Source organism: Salvelinus namaycush, chromosome 41 (genome assembly GCF_016432855.1).
Source record: "Salvelinus namaycush isolate Seneca chromosome 41, SaNama_1.0, whole genome shotgun sequence".
NCBI classification, from domain to species: domain Eukaryota; kingdom Metazoa; phylum Chordata; class Actinopteri; order Salmoniformes; family Salmonidae; genus Salvelinus; species Salvelinus namaycush.
Window position 1 is genome coordinate 402,167 of NC_052347.1, and position 20,058 is coordinate 422,224.

Below are 20,058 nucleotides of genomic sequence, written 5' to 3' on the forward strand. Positions count from 1 at the left end.
ATTTCCTAGCCTGGTTAGGCCAGACTGAATGCTGTGCTCAGTACTGAGTGCAGCATTCAGTCTGGTTTAACCAGGCTTTGCATTTACAGTACACGACTAGGCTGGGGAAAATACAGGTTGATGACACCCAAAACAGAATGATGGTACATTAACCCTGAGTGAACTACAACCTAATGCTGTAGTCTCTCTCAACATACTTTTGTGGGCTAGCATCGTGTGCTGAGACTGCATATGAGGCTAAAAACCTATAGGAATCTGTTACAGTTGAAGCTGACTGTGTTTCACTTTAAGGGCAGTTAATATGCAAAAATACTCTACTCCCAGTGTTAACAGATGAAAAAAATATACATCTCTCCTCCCTCTCTTTCGCTCTCTGTCTCCATTTAGGTCAACCACATCCTGCTTGTCATGTGTGTTATGTTTTGCTCAGAAGACACAAAGTCCTTGTTTTTCACCTTAGCAGAGTTCTGTTCATATGGCAGTCGAAGACAGGAACGAGATAGTAGAACTGTACACAACCAAGCTCTGCCGAAGTTCAGCTCTATAGCGCAAATTACATTTTAAAAGCAATGTTCCTGCGTTTCCACGGAGACTGCATTCACAGTAAACGCTGCATATGTCAGCTCAATCAGAAATGAACTTCAAATGTTAAGCGAGCTATAGTGCTGTACTTTGTGATATGGATTGAATCAAGCCCTTAGTCTAACAGAAAGCAGGGCCCTATAGCCTACTGTGCGTGTCAGAGTTCTAGAGGGAGCTCGAGAGTGGGTTCAAATAGTATTTGTTTTCCTTCTAACCATTTTCTCTTACATCATGAGGACTGATGTCCCTGATTTGATGGTTTCAAGAGCTTAATAAAAAAAAAAGAGGATGAGTTCAGGAGGTTCACTGATCCTGCACTGACTGGGAGGATGTAGCATGCAACCACACACGCACGCTCACACGTTTGTTTTATTATCCTTGTGGGGACCAAACAATTGATTCCCATTCAAAATCCTATTTTCCCTAACCCCTAACCTAACCCTAACCCCCTATCTCTAACTTCTAACCCTAAACCTAACCCCTAAGCCTAAAATAGCATTTTTCCTTGTGAGGACCGGCAAAACTTGTTCGAAGTATCCTTGTGAGAACTTCTGGTCCCCACAAGGACAGTATAACCAAAAACACACACACATACACACAGCTTCCCTGAAACATTTTCTCACCTCCTTTTCTACCTAAATGGATGGTTTCCCAGACCCAGATGGAGAATATTCTCCATTGAGCATGCTTTAGTCCAGGAGTAGGCTTAATCTGAGCACTGGAAACTGGCCCAAATGATAACAATCTTCTGTTTCCTCTTGTTGTTACTCACCTGGGGTTTTGGAGTGCTCCTTCTCTTTAACTTGGGGTTCTTCTTCGCTCTCCATCTCTATTTGAGACTAAATATCACAAGTACACCTAGCCCCAAACCAGCATCTACCACAGCAACCCCATCAATCTTCCCCGCTCCACCAGCAACGTTCCATCAACCTTCTATCAATCAATCTATCAATTCCGTCAACGTTAGCAATGCCTACTCGTACACAAGACAAACAGCAGCTACAGAGCAGGAAATTAACTCGATTTCCTCTAGTTGCACTCAAATCACACTAACGTTTGACTAGAACACTGCTGCTGTCTGGTAAAGTGCTTGGGTTTGACCCTTCTCTTCAAGCTCTCTCAGAGTTATCTTCCTCCAGTGCAGAGAGAGGTTGGCCAATACGGTTTCACCATCATGATAAGAGGAAGTGTGATTCTGTACAATCTAGGTCACACCTACGTTGTCACACTGAACGTAGCTAGATATGTGTGAGAGTGTGCGGGAGGAAAAAGAGAGAGTAAAAGTGATTCTGCGTTTGCAGAAAGTGTTAGTGCACTTGCTATACTGTTTGTGTTGTGCAGATGTTCAGAGATCAAACTTTTGACTTCTAAAATGATCTCTCTCATGGGTGTTGAAAGCTGAATGATATTATGCACATCTCTGCAATTCAAACTCAACAGCAACCTCTTGAGATTGCAATCTCATAGTCCTCACCAGTGTCGTAGTAGGCAGTAAACATTTTGAAACTGAGTGAAATGGGAATACTAATTGTACCTTTACTAACTGTAACTATATACAATAACAACATAGGTTTCCTTTTTCTGTTGCAAATGTTTTGCTACAGTGTGACCTTACACAACCCATGATATTGAGGTAAAAATGTCCAGGAGATGGATTCTAGGGTGCTGAGACTGACTGACCTGTGATGGAGCGACACAGTATGGTGGGCGTGGCTGACTGGAGGTTGACCCATGGATGGGTAGCATTCCGCCAGGGGCTGGAGAGACTGCTGTAGGGCCTGGAGCCCCATGGACACATTCAGCTGGTTAGGACCACCCATCTCTGGGAGAGAAGGTGGGAGGGAAAGAGAGAAAGATAAAATATTTAGATTGAGAGATTACGCACTGTAAAAAAAAGAAAAAAGAAAAGTTGTCTGTGTGTGTGTGTGTGTGTAGTAATTTGTAAACTAAAACACTATATACGTTTCTATAGTCAATTGGCACAGTGGTGACCCGTCATTCAGGGCAGGTGGGGCAGAGCAGCAATTGCAGCCTCGAGTCTTCTTGGGTATGACTCTACAAGCCTGGCACACCTGTATTTGGGGAGTTTCTCCCATTCTTCTCTGCAGATCCTCTCAAGTGCTGTCAGGTTGGATGGGGAGCGTCGCTGCACAGCTATTTTCAGGACTCTCCAGAGATGTTCGATCAGGTTCAAGTCCGGGCTCTGGCTGGGCCAATCAAGGACATTCAGAGACTTGTTCAGAAGCCACTCCTGTGTTGTCTCGGCTGTGTGCTTAGGGTTGTTGTCTTGTTGAAAGGTGAACCTTCGCCCTAGGCTGAGGTCCTGAGTGCTCTGGAGCAGGTTGTCATCAAGGATCTCCCTGTACTTTGCTCCATTCATCTCTGCCTCGATCGTGACTAGTCTCCCAGTCCCTGCCGCTGAAAAACACCATGTACCTCTCTCTAATGTATATGGCTCTATCAGGATTCGCTTTTGACCATTTGACATCTTTTATTTACTGTTGTTTAGGCTGGTTGAATGAGTTGCCTATGAAAGCTACATCTGCAAGAAAACAGGCGGCTGCACCAGTGACTGTAAGTTATGTGATTTCCTCATATGAAATTAAAAGTATGTTTGTAGCCTACGCAGTTACAAAATGGCTGTTGAAACTGTGGCACATATTTCTCTGTAACATTAAATACATGTAGGAAAGATGGGCAGACTCTCGTACTGTAGGTCTAGGCTACCTACAAACTATTTTAAGGTTAGGTCGACGTCAGACATTCAATAGTCAGAGTAGGTTTGAGCTATGATCACTTATCATGCTGACAAACCTGATGGTCTCTGTCAACTGATCTGAACAGGTTTAGGCTGGTCATCTATGATATGTAGGCTATAGCCGAGGTATAGACCTTGATCTGCATATCACTAACAAACTGCTATTATACATTATAACCTAGCCTACTTTACATAATATAACATCTACATATCACTAACAACCCACTATTATACATTATAACCTAGTCTACTTTACATAATATAACATCTACATATCACTAACAAACTGTTATTATACATTATAACCTAGTCTACTTTACATAATATAACATCTACATATCACTAACAACCCACTACTATACATTATAACCTAGTCTGCTTTACATAATATAACACCTACATATCACTAACAACCCACTACTATACATTATAACCTAGTTTGCTTTACATAATATAACACCTACATATCACTAACAACCCACTACTATACATTATAACCTAGCCTACATTACATAATATAACATCTACATATCACTAACAAACCACTACTATACCTAGTCTACTTTACATAATATAACATCTACATATCACTAACAACTCACTATTATACATTATAACCTAGCCTACTTTACATAATATAACATCTCTTACTTGTTGCAAATAAACTTTCTGAATGGATCAATGATTTCCCCCTCAGATCATTCATGCCCGTTTTAGCCCTTCTGTCTGTATTCTCAGATACATTTAGAAAATAACAGATCGAAAGACAATAATTAGCCTGCTTTTAATTAATACAAATAATTGTGAGACATGGCCATGTGTTGCTGTACTGTTTATAACTACCTTAACAAACAGTGACTTATTATTATTATTAATATTTTGACAGATACCATGGAGATGTCATTTCACAACTACATATTCATGTGATTGCATTAAATCACCTGACTGTTTCGATATGTCTGTTAGTAAATGTTTCATAAGAGATAATTAATAAATGATAACAATTGACATTAAAGAATTACTGTGTTAACCACAACCAACATGTTGGATCTCTGTTTAGGGGTCAGTGCTCTAAAATGAGTCTCTCTGGGGAGATAGAGGAGGGACCTGCCTCTAAAATGAGTCTCTCTGGGGAAAGAGAGGAAGGGGGACCTGCCTCTAAAAGGCGTCTCTCTGGGCAACATGACACCAAAGCTAAGAGGTGAGATGACAATTTTATTATTTTATTTTTGAAATAATTATTAAGAGTTTATTTCCAAAATGCATCACATTTGTTTTTTTAATCAGAAATGGTTGCTTATGGTTACCTTCAATATTACTGTTCTCAGATTTACAGTTAATCGATTTTAGATGGGTATATCTTTATTAAATTACTATTATTATTATTAAAGCATGTCCTCTTTTTCAAGATGTGGCCGATTTAAACAGCCAGTATACATTTTCTAATTAAGATTATTTTTATTTTTCACAATTTGTTTTTTCTGAATTTTTCTGAATTTTTCTGGGTAATTTGATATGCATCGAAATCTTCATTCGTAGGCATCGAATTGAGCGAATGCTGCACAGGTTCACTGAGTTACAAACCAAGTGGACAGGTCTAGCTCATTGATTTGTAGATCTGACACAGCTGCTACCTCAGATTATGAGCCTAGCAGGTGTCGTGAATAAGTTATGTAGTACCCACAGAAGGCCACAGGGAGGAGCAAGAGAGCTATAAACCCATACTAAACCTAACAATCAATCAAATGTATTTATAAAGCCCTTTTTACATCAGCAGAAGTCACAAAGTGCAATACAGAAACTCAAACCCTACCTTTTACCTATTTTAGCCCTAACCCTAATTCTAGGGTAGGGTAGGGTAGCCTAGAACACTTTTAGAAACTATTTTAGTAATCATATTATGTTAGTAAATACAATTATAGTACTAAATAGCATTTTGATTATTTTGTTAATCAAAACCTGTCTAAGCATTTTGCTTTTATTGTTTTGTTATTTTATTATATGTATTATTGCAAGGCGGAACACTTGATAAACAAGACACATTAGTTTTATTTTTCAAATGTGGTTTGAACTGGGTGACCTGGTAACCTCTATGTGAAAGTCCAGCAATTGGCGTGGGATAGATGTGGCAGGTTTGAGACTGATCTAAGGAATTATCAAGAAAATACACTTTATTCTCAGCTGCCTCACCAATGTCTGTACATGAATTAATTACTTTTAATTGCTAAATATGTCCAATAGATGGCAGCATAAGACCATGAAGCATCAGTTATAGGCTACAAGCAGCAATATGACTGACGTAAAATAGCATGCAACCAAAGACTATATGTCCCATGATTTTCTAAAATGGTCACTCATTACTTTAGTCAGCTATATATCTCGTATTGGGGCTGTGTTGCTTTTGGGAGAGCAAAAAATAGTGACTATAGCAGGTATTGAACCCCGGGTAAATTATCACTAGTCAGAACCTCAACCTTAGTATACATGCATTATAAAAAATGATGTTAATATCTGATATTGCGAGTAAACAACCTTGGAATAGAAAAGACAAGAGTGCGTCTTCCAGCCCACCAATAAATTACATCATGCAAGCCTCGCTGTTAGCAAATTTACCTCAACATGCCCCTCGAGAAGGCAGAGTGACGACACAAGCTTTTTAGCTGAGATGACTACTAGCGGCTCGATGCTGGTTGATGTATTTGACAATGAATCTATTGGGAAAATATGTTTTTCTCAAACAGAGGTGACTGAATTTATGTTCAGGTTTATTGATAATCGTTCTGTCTTACTATCCAGGTCTGTACCCAAACAATTTGAGCTTCTACTTCTGAAAATTAACCTGTCCAGAAACAAGTCTCTCACCGTTGCCGCTTGCTATAGACCACCCTCTGCCCCCAGCTGTGCCCTCAACACCATATGTGATTTGATTGCCCCCCATCTATCTTCTGAGCTCGTGCTGCTAGGTGAGCTAAACTGGGACACCCCGGCCAACCTACAATCTAAGCTTGATGCACCCAATCTCACACAATTTATCAATGAACCTACCAGATATAACCCCAAATCCGTAGACACGGGCACCCTCATAGATATCATCCTAACTAACTCACCCTCCAAATACACCTCTGCTGTTTTCAACCAAGATCTCAGCGATCCCTGCCTTATTGCCTGCATCCGTAATGGGTCTGCGAGCAAACGACCACCCCTTATCACTGTCAAACGCTCCCTAAAACGCTTCTGCGAGCAGGCCTTTCTAATCGACCTGGCCGGGGTATCCTGGAATGACATTGACCTCATCCCGACAGTAGAGGATGCCTGGTTATTCTTTAAAAGTGCATTCCTCACCATCTTAAATAGGCATGCCCCATTCAAAAAATGTAGAGCCAGGAATAGCTATAGCCCTTGGTTCACTCCAGACCTGTCTGCCCTTGACCAGCACAAAAACATCCTGTGGCGTTCTGTATTAGCATCGAATAGCCCCCGTGATATGCAACTTTTCAGGGAAGTTAGGAACCAATATACACAGTCAGTTAGGAAAGCTAAGGATAGCTTTTTCAAACAGAAATTTGCATCCTGCAGTACTAACTCAAAAAAGTTCTGGGACACTGTAAAGTCCATGGAGAATAAGAGCACCTCCTCCCAGCTACCCACTGCTCTGAGGCTAGGAAACACTGTTACAACCGACAAATCCACTATAATTGAGAATTTCAATAAGCATTTCTCTACGGCTGGCCATGCTTTCCACCTGGCTACCCCTACCCCGGTCAACTGCCCGGCACCCTCCACAGCAACCCGCCCAAGCCCCCACCATTTCTCCTTCACCCAAATCCAGATAGCTGATGTTCTGAAAGAGCTGCAAAATCTGGACCCCTACAAATCAGCCGGGCTAGACAATCTGGACCCTCTCTTTCTAAAATTATCTGCCAAAATTGTTTCAACCCCTATTACCAGCTTGTTCAACCTCTCTTTCGTATCGTCTGAGATTCCCAAAGATTGGATCGCTGCCGCGGTCATCCCCCTCTTCAAAGGGGGAGACACTCTAGACCCAAACTGCTACAGACCTATATCTATCCTACCCTGCATCTCTAAGGTCTTTGAAAGCCAAGTTAACAAACAGATTCAAAAAGAAAGGAGGACCAAGGCACTCTTCATATAATTGATTAAAATGCCTTTATTAGTATGGCATGTTCAATAGAAACAAAGTTTTTAAAAAACAGACGCGTTTCGGCTGCATGGCCTTCGTCAGGGAGTACAAAAAAAGAGGAATACAAGGTCCTCTTTTAAACAGCTTATCAATTAGCCCTAATTGGAAGAGGGAGTGGTTACACAATTGATTGGACACACCTAGTAAGCAATACTATACACATTGAAATAGTGTAGCTATGTTATCATAAAAATACAACTCCAAACTAGAAGTATCAGAACACTAAAAGGTAGTTCTAATGTTAAATATGACTGGGAGAAGTGTCAAGAATAAGATAGCTAAATATACCATAGTACACTAGAACACAGCAAAACATGAACAACAACAGTCTAACCATAGCTGAGGGCAATAGAGCAAAATGGCCACTAGATGACAGCAAATGGACCCATCACGACCCTACAGGAAGGGTGAGAAATCCATATCTTCATTTAAACCAGGGTATTTAGTGGCCTGTAGTTTGTAAATCCAAAAACTTTCCCTTTGGTTTAACTGTTTAAGACGGTCCCCTTTTCTAATAGAGGCCGGAATATGATCAATACCCATAGCTTGTAGGGAGGCAGGGTTGCCATGGTGTAAGGACTTGTAGTGCCTTGCCATGGGGTAGTCTTCATTACCTACCCGTGTGGCGTACTTGTGTTCCGCTAAGCGGTCTTGAAGGCGTCTCTTTGTCCTTCCAATGTAGAACACCTTGCACTGTGGACATTCCAATCTATAGATGACATGAGTGGTTTTGCAGTTAATGAAATGCTTGACGTAATACTCCATTTTGGAAGCTGTGTCAACAAAATACTTTTTCTGTACAATATTACTGCAATGGTTGCAATGGTTACATTTAAAAGAGCCCTTGGGTTTGTGGTCAAGCCAAGTTTTTTGAGAGTCACCCGGAAGATAACTGTGGACTAATTTGTCATTTAGGGTAGGACATCTCTTAAAGCTTATGACTGGTGGCTCAGGAAAGACTTGGCGTAGTAGCGTATCACTTTGGATGATTCCCCAATTGTTTTTAATGATTCTTTAATGATTTTTTAATGATTCTTTTAATGCTCTCTGCTTCAGTGCTGTATCTTGTAACAAAATACACTCTCTCCGATGTATCACGAGGCACTCCCCTTCGCAATAAGTTCTCTCTGTCAAGTAATCCAGCCCTTATACCGGCATCTTTCAGGACCTGAACGCTATAGCCCCGATTCAAGAAGCGATTCTCCAATTCAGCAGTTTTGACACTGTAGTCTGTTTCCTGATCGCAAATTCTGCGGACTCTTTGGAATTGGCCATATGGAATGTTTTCTTTTAGCCTTTTAGGGTGAAAGCTGTCTGCCCTCAGAATGGTATTCCCATCTGTAGGCTTCCTAAAGATAGATGTGTGCAAACAACCTTTGTAATTTTTACTAATGTCGAGTTCCAAAAAATGAATGTTATCCTTGCTGTTCTCCATAGTTAGTTTGACGTTAGGGTTAATGCTGTTAAGGTATTGGTGGAAGGAAATAAGTTCATCTTCTGAGCCGGACAAAAACAGGCCAACATCAATATAGCGTCCCCACCATATAATCCGGTCAAAGAAATGGTTATTAGAAGGATCCAAAATGAAGTCATTTTCCCATTTACCCAAGTACAAACCAGCATAGGAAGGGCTGTAGCAAGCTCCCATGGCACATCCTTTGACCTGTTTAAAAATACAGTCCCGAAAGATAAAGATGTTATGATTAAGAGTCCATTCAGTCAGTGAGACAATGAATTCTGTAGGAGGTATCTCAGTTTCAGGTTGGGTACTCAAGAAATGGTGCATAGCTGCCAAACCTTGTTCATGCTCAACGGTGGTGTATAGAGACTCCACATCCATGGTGACTAAAAAGGAAGCTGTACCTATATTGTTCAATTCCTTAATTTTGTTCAACACATCTGTAGTATCTTGAAGATAGGCTGGGAGTGACGGCAGAAATGGCTTAATAAAGTAATCAATGTACTTAGAGATGGGTTCTGTCAGACTTTCACTTTCTTTTACCACTAATGACTGGTCTGCCTGGGGGATTTTCAAGATTTTTGTGGACCTTTGGAAGAAGGTAAAAAGAAGCCATACGCGGACTGTCATTGAAAAGAAATTTGAACTCTGTCTGAAATGTAACCATTCTCCTTAGCTTCTTAGGATCCCTTTCAATTCTGTTTTTAGGTCCTCTGTAGGGTTGAAGGTAAGAGATTGGTAGAATTCATCATTGTCTAATTGACGGTAGGCTTCTGTCACATATTTGTTTTTACTCCACACTACTGTAGCGTCACCTTTGTCTGCTGTTTTAACCACAATCCGTTCATTTTTGGACAATGATTCAACTGCTTCCCGCTCTGTCTTAGAAAGATTACATTGTGTTTGGTTGGAGTCAATTTTACCCTTAAACAGATTCTCCACATCAAAATTCACTTTCTTAGCAAATGTATTTAGTGTGGCATTCTGGACGATGGGACAAAAAGTGGACTTGGGCTTATCAAACAGATTACTGACCATTTTGAATCGCATCGTACCTTCTCCGCTATGCAATCTGGTTTCCGAGCTGGTCACGGGTGCACCTCAGCCACGCTCAAGGTCCTTAACGATATCATAACCGCCATCGATAAGAGACATTACTGTGCAGCTGTATTCATCGACCTGGCCAAGGCTTTCGACTCTGTCAATCACCACATTCTTATTGGCAGACTCAACAGCCTTGGTTTCTCAAATGATTGCCTCGCCTGGTTCACCAACTACTTCTCTGATAGAGTTCAGTGTGTCAAATCGGAGGGCCTGTTGTCCGGACCTCTGGCCACCTATGGGGGTGCCACTAATATAATCAGTCACACTAGTCTGTAATGCATTTTGAAAACATTTACACATTTGCACAGACAGTTAAGAGAATAAATGATTATAATTGAAACGTTATAACAGTCCTTCAATACTGTAGGCATTAAAACAGACATAATATTAATATCCTCTGTGTTATTTCTAGATTCAGATGATCCTGCTGTGATTTGCCAACGTGAACTCAAATCTAATCTAAAGAAGAAGTTTCAATGTGTATTTGAGGGGATCGCTAAACAAGGAAACCCAACACTTCTCAATAAGATCTACACAGAGCTCTACATCACAGAGGGTGGAACAGGAGAGGTCAATAATGAACATGAGCTGAGACAGATTAAGACAACAACCAGGAAACAAGCAAGACCAGAGACTGCAATCAAATGTAACGACATCTTCAAACCCATAACTGGACAAGACAAACTTATCAGAACTGTGGTGACAAAGGGAGTCGCTGGCATTGGAAAAACAGTCTCTGTGCAGAAGTTCACTCTGGACTGGGCTGAAGGAAAAGCAAATCAGGATGTTCAATTTGTATTTTCATTCCCTTTTCGGGAGCTGAATTTGATGAAAGAGGACAAACACACTTTCATTGAACTTCTTAATCACTTTTCAATGGAAACCAAACAATCAAGAATCTCCAATTACGACAAGTACAAAGTTCTGTTCATCTTTGATGGTCTGGATGAGTGCCGACTGCCCCTAGACTTCCAGAAGAACAAGATGTGTTGGGACGTCACAGAGTCAACCTCAGTGGATGTTCTGCTGACAAATCTCATCAAGGGAAATCTGCTTCCCTCTGCTCTCCTCTGGATAACTACCCGACCTGCAGCAGCCAATAAGATCCCTTCAGGGTGTGTTGACCAGGTGACAGAGGTACGAGGGTTCAATGACCCACAGAAGGAGGAGTACTTCAGGAAGAGATTCAGTGATGAGGACCTGTCCAACAGAATCATCTCACACATAAAGACATCAAGGAGCCTCCACATCATGTGCCACATTCCAGTCTTCTGTTGGATTTCTGCAACAGTCCTTGAACACATGCTGAAACATAAGAGAGAAGAGATGCCCAAGACTCTGACTGAGATGTACACACACCTTGTGGTGTTTCATACCAAACAGAAGAATGAAAAGTATCTTGGGAGAGAAGAGACAGGTCCACACTGGAATAAAGAGAGCATTCTGTCACTGGGAAAACTGGCTTTTCAGCAGCTTGTGAATGGCAATCTGATTTTCTATGAAGAAGACCTGAAAGAGGCTGGCATTGATGTCAATGAAGCCTCAGTGTACTCGGGATTGTGCACACAGCTCTTTAAAGAGGAATGTGGGCTGTACCAGGACAAGGTGTACTGCTTTGTTCATCTGAGCATTCAGGAGTTTCTGGCTGCTGTATATGTGTTCCTCTCATTCATCAACAACAATGAGAATCTAATGGATGAACCTCAATCAATGTTCATCTACTTGAATGAATTGCAAACAAACGACGAGCCTGAAGTTACTTTCTACAAGAGTGCTGTGGATAAAGCCTTACAAAGTGAGACAGGAAACCTGGACCTGTTCCTTCGCTTCCTTCTGGGCCTCTCACTGGAGTCCAATCAGAAGCACTTACGAGGTCTAATGACAAAGTCAAGAAGCAGCTCACAGAGCCATGAAGAAACAGTCAAGTACATCAAGGAGAAGATCAGGGAGAATCCCTCTCCAGAGAGGTGCATCAATCTGTTCCACTGTCTGAATGAACTGAATGACCATTCTCTAGTGGAGGAGATCCAAAGCTACCTGAGATCAGGAATTCTCTCCAGAGCCAACCTGTCACCTGCACAGTGGTCAGCTCTGGTCTTTGTGTTGCTGACTTCAGAAAAGGAGCTGGATGTGTTTGACCTGAAGAAATACTCCAGATCAGAGGAAGGTCTTCTGAGGCTGCTGCCAGTGGTCAAAGCATCCAGAGCTGTTTTGTGAGTACATCAAATTACATATAAGAACTAATCATCAGGAAGAAATATTCAGTTTAGAGAAAAATATGTATTATAATATGTATATGATATTGTATTGAATAACATATTGAATCAATGCATTGATGTTCACATTAGTATAACAATATGACCATACAATTCTAGGAGACGGAAGATTATGTTGTTTGGGAGAATAAACCAAATTCATCTGCCATTGTCCTTCTACATTACTCGTTAAATTAACAGTGTGTTTGTGAAGTCATGATGATCTCTTTGTCAGGCTGTCAGGCTGTGGAGTCACAGAGGAAGGCTGTGCTTCTCTGGTCTCAGCTCTGAAGTCAAACCCCTCACACCTGAGAGAGCTGGATCTGTGTAACAATGACCTGAAGGATTCAGGAGTGAAGCTGCTCTCTGCTGGACTGGGGAATCCCCACTGTAAACTGGAGACTCTGAGGTCAGTATTCCTGTAGTTGGTCAACAAGTGATAACTGTTCACCAGATCCACATGTGTTTACCAGGCACACATAGTCCTCACCATATGTGTTTGGACAGTGAAGCTTACAGTTTTAAATTTGGTGCTATGCTCCAGCATTTTGGATTTGAGATAGAATGTTAATTGTTAGGTGACAGTACAGAATGTCACCTTTTATTTGAGGGTATTTTCATACATATATATTTTACCGTTTAGAATTGACAGCACTTTATGTATGTAGTTCTCCCATTTGAAAAAGTCTATATTATTTTGGACAAATTCATTTATATTGTATGAAAGTAGTCGTATGTTTAGTATTTGGTCCCATATTCCATGCCTGCAGTGATTCCATCAAGCGTGTGATTCTACAAACTTGTTGAATACATTTGCAGTTAGTCTTGGTTGTGTTTTGGATGATGTTTTTCCTAATAGAAACTGAATGGCGAATAATGTCCTGTCATTTTGGAGTCACTTCACTTGTATTGTCAGTAAGAATAGAAGATGTTTCTGAACACTTCTACATTCATGTGGATGCTACCATGATTATGAATAATTATGAATTAATTGTCAATAATGACGAATAACAAAGTTACAGAGGCACAAAGATCAGAAAAAAGACTAACCTCTCCTGTTATTGGTAATGGTGAGAGGTTAGCATGTTTTGTTGTAGTCTCTGTTATTAGTAATGGTGAGAGGTTAGCATGTTTTGTTGTAGTCTCTGTTATTGGTAATGGTGAGAGGTTAGCATGTTTAGTTGTAGCCTCTGTTATTGGTAATGGTGAGAGGTTAGCATGTTTTGTTGTAGTCTCTGTTATTGGTAATGGTGAGAGGTTAGCATGTTTTGTTGTAGTCTCTGTTATAGGTAATGGTGAAAGGTTAGCATGTTTTGTTGTATCCTCTGTTATTGGTAATGGTGAGAGGTTAGTATGTTTTGTTGTAGCCTCTGTTATTGGTAATGGTGAGAGGTTAGCATGTTTTGTTGTAGTCTCTGTTATTGGTAATGGTGAGAGGTTAGCATGTTTTGTTGTAGCCTCTGTTATTGGTAATGGTGAGAGGTTAGCATGTTTTGTTGTAGCCTCTGTAACTTTCTCACTCATTATTTTTCACGATTCATTCATGATCTTTCTAATCATGGCATCATCAGGATTAATTTATTATTGTTTAGAAACATGTTATCTACTCACTTAGAAAGAAAATGTATCCAATCTTCATCCACCATTCAGTTACTATCGGGCAAAAAACCTTACCCAAAACACAACCAAAACAAACTGCAAATGCAACCAACGAGTTTACAACCAAATACTACACTTTTTACCACTTTAATACACTATAAGTGAATTTGTCAGAATACTTATGACTTCTTCAAATGGGGTGACTAGATACATAAAGTGCTTTTATTTCTAAATGGTGAAACAGAAATGTATTAAAATATCCTCAAATAAAAGGTAACATTATATACTGTCACCTCATATGAAACATTTGATCTGAAATCCAAAATATTGGAGTATAGAGACACATTTAAAATGTTAGCTTCACTGTCAAAATAGATATGGTGTGGACTGTATACTCAATACAATCTAAATCTGATACCTCACTGTCTGTCTTTTGACTGATACTGCTTTTTAAACTGGTCTGGTCAGTCAACTCAAATATTTTTACTTTACATGTTTCTATCTAAAAACAATACTTTGATCATTTGTAATTTCTAATAATGATAAATTAATGTATGAATAGATATGGCAGTTTTCAGCACACTGATGTATCTGAAAATTTTGAAAAAATATCCTGCCACTATTTTCACCACCAAAGAAAAGGAGTGTGATTTTAATATGATTTGACTCTTTGCAGGCTGTCAGGCTGTCTAGTCACAGAGGAAGGCTGTGCTTCTCTGGTCTCAGCTCTGAGGTCAAACCCCTCACACCTGAGAGAGCTGGACCTGAGCTACAATCACCCAGGAGACTCAGGAGTCAGACTGCTCTCTGCTGGACTGGAGGATCCACACTGCAGACTGGAGATACTCAAGTATGTAGAGGGTTTATGTCAATGTTCATATCATACATGTTTGACTTATCAGGCTAGTACTTGGACAAAATGTGTGTGTGTGTCCTGTATGTTCAGTGTATGTGTGTGTGTCCTGTGTGTTGGACACACATACGCTGGACACACACACACTGGACACATACACACACACACACACACACACACACACACACACACTTGACTCACACACACTGGACACACAAACTGGACACACACACACACATACTGGGCACACACACACACTGGACACACACAGAGACACACACTGAACATTCTTACCAACGCTTGACTATGTGTGTGTGTGTGTGTGTGTGTGTGTGTGTGTGTGTGTGTGTGTGTGTGTGTGTGTGTGTGTGTGTGTGTGTGTGTGTGTGTGTGAGTTCTGTTGTATCACTCAATGACTGTCTGTTCTTTCTACTTACCGCTACAGTGTGGAACATGGTGGAGAGTACACAATGAAACCTGGGCTTAGAAAATGTGAGTGTTGACTGCTGTAAGAATAAGTCTTAATTCATGTTAAGTCAAAGTCAAAGACCACCATCATTACTTACTTGGTCAAAGAGTTGCTTTGACAATGTGTGTGTCTGTGTGTGTGTGGCATGTTCGTGTTACTGAAGAAATGTGTGTTTGTGTTCATGCATGCATACAGGTTTGTGTCTGTGTGTGTGTGTGTGTGTAATTAATGGGAATAAGTGCGTTTTATATTACCATACAGTATAACATATGATCATTCATTGTAAGTTCAAATCCCAGAGCTGACAAGGTACAAATCTGTCGTTCTGCCCCTGAACAGGCAGTTAATCCACTGTTCCTAGGCCGTCATTGAAAATAAGAATTTGTTCTTAACTGACTTGCCTAGTTAAATAAAGGTAAAATAAAAATAAATAAAAAATTCAACAATTCTCAAGTTACCTTAACTTCTCCTTTTGATACCTAGAAACATCTACATTAAATTAATTAGTGAAAAGTGAGTTAACATTCTAATGTGAATTATGATGATTTCTAATATTGTGTCTGGTTTCATCCATCAGATGTCTGTGATCTCACACTGGACCTAAACACAGTAGACAGACTCCTCTCTCTGTCTGAGGAGAACAGAAAGGTCACATGGAGGACAGAGGAGCAGCCGTATCCTGATCACCCAGAGAGATTTGAGGGCTGTAGACAGGTGCTGTGTAGAGAGGGTCTGACTGGGCGCTGTTACTGGGAGGTAGAGTGGAGTGGTGAAGGGGCTGTTATAGGAGTGGCATATAAAGGAATCAGCAGGAGAGGAGGGTTTAATGACTGTTGTCTTGGTCACAATGACAAGTCCTGGAGTCTGTTCTGCTCTGACAACAGTTACACTGCCTGGAACAGGAATAAACTCACTACCATAGACGTCCCCCCCTCCAGCTCCCAAAGAGTAGGAGTGTATCTGGACTGGCCAGCCGGCACTCTGTCCTTCTATAGAGCCTCCTCTGACAAACTGACCCACCTGAACACATTCACCTCCAAATTCACTGAGCCCCTCTATCCAGGGTTTTGGGTTTATGATGTTGACGCCTCAGTGTCCCTGTAAATAATAACCTGACACACACACACTGGATACACACACACTGACACACACACACACACTGGACACACACAGGACAAACACACACACACACACACACACACACACACACACACACACACACACACACACACACACACACACACACACACACACACACACACACACACACACAAACACACACACACTGGTGTTGTGTCCAAGTCGTGTGGTCGAGCAGTTTGCTGATGTCAACGTTGTGAACCGAGTTCCCCATAGTGGTGGTGATGTTATGGTATGGGCAGGCATAAGCTACGGACAACGAACACAAGTGCATTTTATCAATTGTCAATTTGAATACCGTGATGAGATTCCATTGTCGTGCCATTCACCTGCCGCCATCACCTCATGTTTTAGCATGATAATGCACGGCCCAATGTCACAGGGATCTGTACACAATTCCTGGAAGCTGAAAAAAATGGTTATTCCATGGCCTTAGTACTCACCAGACATGTCATCCATTGAGCATGTTTGGGATGCTCTGGATAGACGTGTACGACAGCGTGTTCAAATTCCCACGAATATCCAGCAACTTTGCTCGGCCATTGAAGAGGAGTGGGACAACATTCCACAGGCTACAATCAACAGCCTGATCAACTCTATGTGAAGGTGATGTGTCGTGCTGCATGAGGCAAATGGTGGTCACACCAGATACTGACTAGTTTTCTCATCCACACTCCTACTTTTTATCAAGGTATCTGACAAACAGATGTATATCTGTATTCCCAGTCATGTGAAATCCGTAGATTAGGGCCTAATGAATGTATTTCAACTGACTGATGTTCTTATATGAACTGTGACTCAGTAAGATCTTGTTGGGTTTATTTTATTGTTCAGTGTTAATAAAAAGAGCAGTTGTAAATGTTTTATGTTTGATATGATGTTAGCAACACTCTGAAGTCATTCCATCCTTTCACTAAATGGTAGTAACAATAAGTCATTCCATCCTTTCACTAAATGTTAGTAACACTCTGAAGTCATTCCATCCTTTCACTAAATGGTAGTAACACGCTGAAGTCATTCCATCCTTTCACTAAATGGTAGTAACAATAAGTCATTCCATCCTTTCACAAAATGTTAGTATCTCTGAAGTCATTCCATCCTTTCACTAAATGGTAGTAACACTAAGTCATTCCATCCTTTCACTAAATGTTAGTAACACTCTGAAGTCATTCCATCCTTTCACTAAATGGTAGTAACACTCTGATGTCATTCAATCCTTTCACTAAATGGTAGTAACACTCTGAAGTCATTCCATCCTTTCACTAAATGGTAGTAACACTCTGATGTCATTCAATCCTTTCACTAAATGCTAGTAACACTCTGAAGTCATTCCATCCTTTCACTAAATGTTAGTAACACTAAGTCATTCCATCCTTTCACTAAATGGTAGTAACACTAAGTCATTCCATCCTTTCACTAAATGGCAGTAACACTCTGATGTCATTCAATCCTTTCACTAAATGGTAGTAACACTCTGAAATCATTCCATCCTTTCACTAAATGGTAGTAACACTAAGTCATTCCATCCTTTCACTAAATGGTAGTAACACTCTGAAGTCATTCAATCCTTTCACTAAATGGTAGTAACACTAAGTCATTCCATCCTTTCACTAAATGGTAGTAACACTAAGTCATTCCATCCTTTCACTAAATGGTAGTAACACTAAGTCATTCCATCCTTTCACTAAATGGTAGTATCACTCTGAAGTCATTCCATCCTTTCACTAAATGGTAGTAACACTAAGTCATTCCATCCTTTCACTAAATGGTAGTAACACTCTGAAGTCATTCCATCCTTTCACTAAATGGTAGTAACACTCTGAAGTCATTCCATCCTTTCACTAAATGGTAGTAACACTAAGTCATTCCATCCTTTCACTAAAGCTCTAAAGTAACTTTTTATTGACAGATGCCTCATGTAAATGTTTTGGATGTTGATGAAAGGAAATCCCATATAGCCTACTGGCCAGGACTTTGTTATGGCATCTTCTGATTGGGTGTCTCAGATCAGGACTTTGTTATGCCATCTTCTGATTGGGTGTCTCAGGTCAGGACTTTGTTATGGCATCTTCTGATTGGGTGTCTCAGGTCAGGACTTTGTTATGACATCTTCTGATTGGGTGTCTCAGGTCAGGACTTTGTTTTGACATCTTCTGATTGGGTGTCTCAGGTCAGGACTTTGTTATGACATCTTCTGATTGGGTGTCTCAGGTCAGGACTTTGTTATGACATCTTCTGATTGGGTGTCTCAGGTCAGGACTTTGTTATGACATCTTCTGATTGGGTGTCTCAGGTCAGGTCTGAGCCATGATCAGAATGTGTCTCTGTCTATTTCCAGCCCTGCCATTTCTACCTGTCCTGATCTAGTGTTTCACCCCTGACCTCCTCTCACCGTGTTATGCAGATGAATGAGGACCCAAAAGCGACTTAACAAAAACAGAGTCTTTATTCCAAACTTAAACAAAACGGTACTCCTGGATATATCTTAGATGACACCTGCTCACACGCAGCATCTGATGAAGGCAAAAAACACGACAGGGCGGAACCAGGACGCCTGCTCACACGCAGCATCTGATGAAGGCAAAAACACGACAGGGCGGAACCAGGACACGGAACAGCAAACATCAAACAAAGATCCGACAAGGACAGAAGCGGAAAACAGAGGGAGAAATAGGAACTCTAATCAGAGGGCAAAATAGGGGACAGGTGTGAAAGATTAAATGAGGTAGTTAGGAGAATGAGGAACAGCTGGGAGCAGGAACGGAACGATAGAGAGAGAGCGAGAGAGGAAGAGAGGGAGGGGAAGAGAGAGGGAAAGAACCTACTAAGACCAGCAGAGGGAGACAAATGGAAGGGAAGCACAGGGACAAGACATGATAATCAAAAGACAAAACATGACAGTACCCCCCCACTCACCGAGCGCCTCCTGGCGCACTCGAGGAGGAACCCTGGCGGCAACGGAGGAAATCATTAATCAACGAACGGTCCAGCACGTCCCGAGATGGAACCCAACTCCTCTCCTCAGGACCGTAACCCTCCCAATCCACTAAGTACTGGTGACCACGTCCCCGAGAACGCATGTCCATGATCTTCCGTACCTTGTAAATAGGTGCGCCCTCGACAAGGACGGGAGGGGGGGAGGGAAGACGAACGGGAGCGCGAAGAAAAGGCTTGACACAAGAGACATGGAAGACAGGGTGGACGCGACGAAGATGTCGCGGAAGAAGCAGTCGCACAGCGACAGGATTGACGACCTGAGAGACACGGAACGGACCAATGAACCGCGGAGTCAACTTGCGAGAAGCTGTCGTAAGGGGAAGGTTACGAGTGGAAAGCCACACTCTCTGACCGCGACAATACCTAGGACTCTTAATCCTACGTTTATTGGCGGCTCTCACAGTCTGCGCCCTGTAACGGCAAAGTGCAGACCTGACCCTCCTCCAAGTGCGCTCACAACGTTGGACAAAAGCCTGAGCGGAGGGAACGCTGGACTCGGCGAGCTGGGACGAGAACAGAGGAGGCTGGTAACCAAGACTACTCTGAAACGGAGATAGCCCTGTAGCAGACGAAGGAAGCGAGTTGTGAGCGTACTCAGCCCAGGGGAGCTGTTCTGCCCAAGACGCAGGGTTTCGAAACGA

General features: G+C 41.4%; 1 protein-coding gene across 1 annotated transcript in view; it reads right to left on the bottom strand.

Moving 5' to 3' along the window:
- The window catches only part of LOC120033934 (GEM-interacting protein-like), a 33,017-nt gene extending 31,608 nt beyond the window's left edge, over positions 1 to 1,409 (bottom strand). The window contains exon 1 of the mRNA XM_038980338.1: positions 1,355 to 1,409. Within this exon, the coding sequence (XP_038836266.1) occupies positions 1,355 to 1,409 (55 nt within the window). The remainder of the gene's footprint in view (positions 1 to 1,354) is intronic.
- Between the last annotated feature and the right edge of the window lie 18,649 nt (positions 1,410 to 20,058).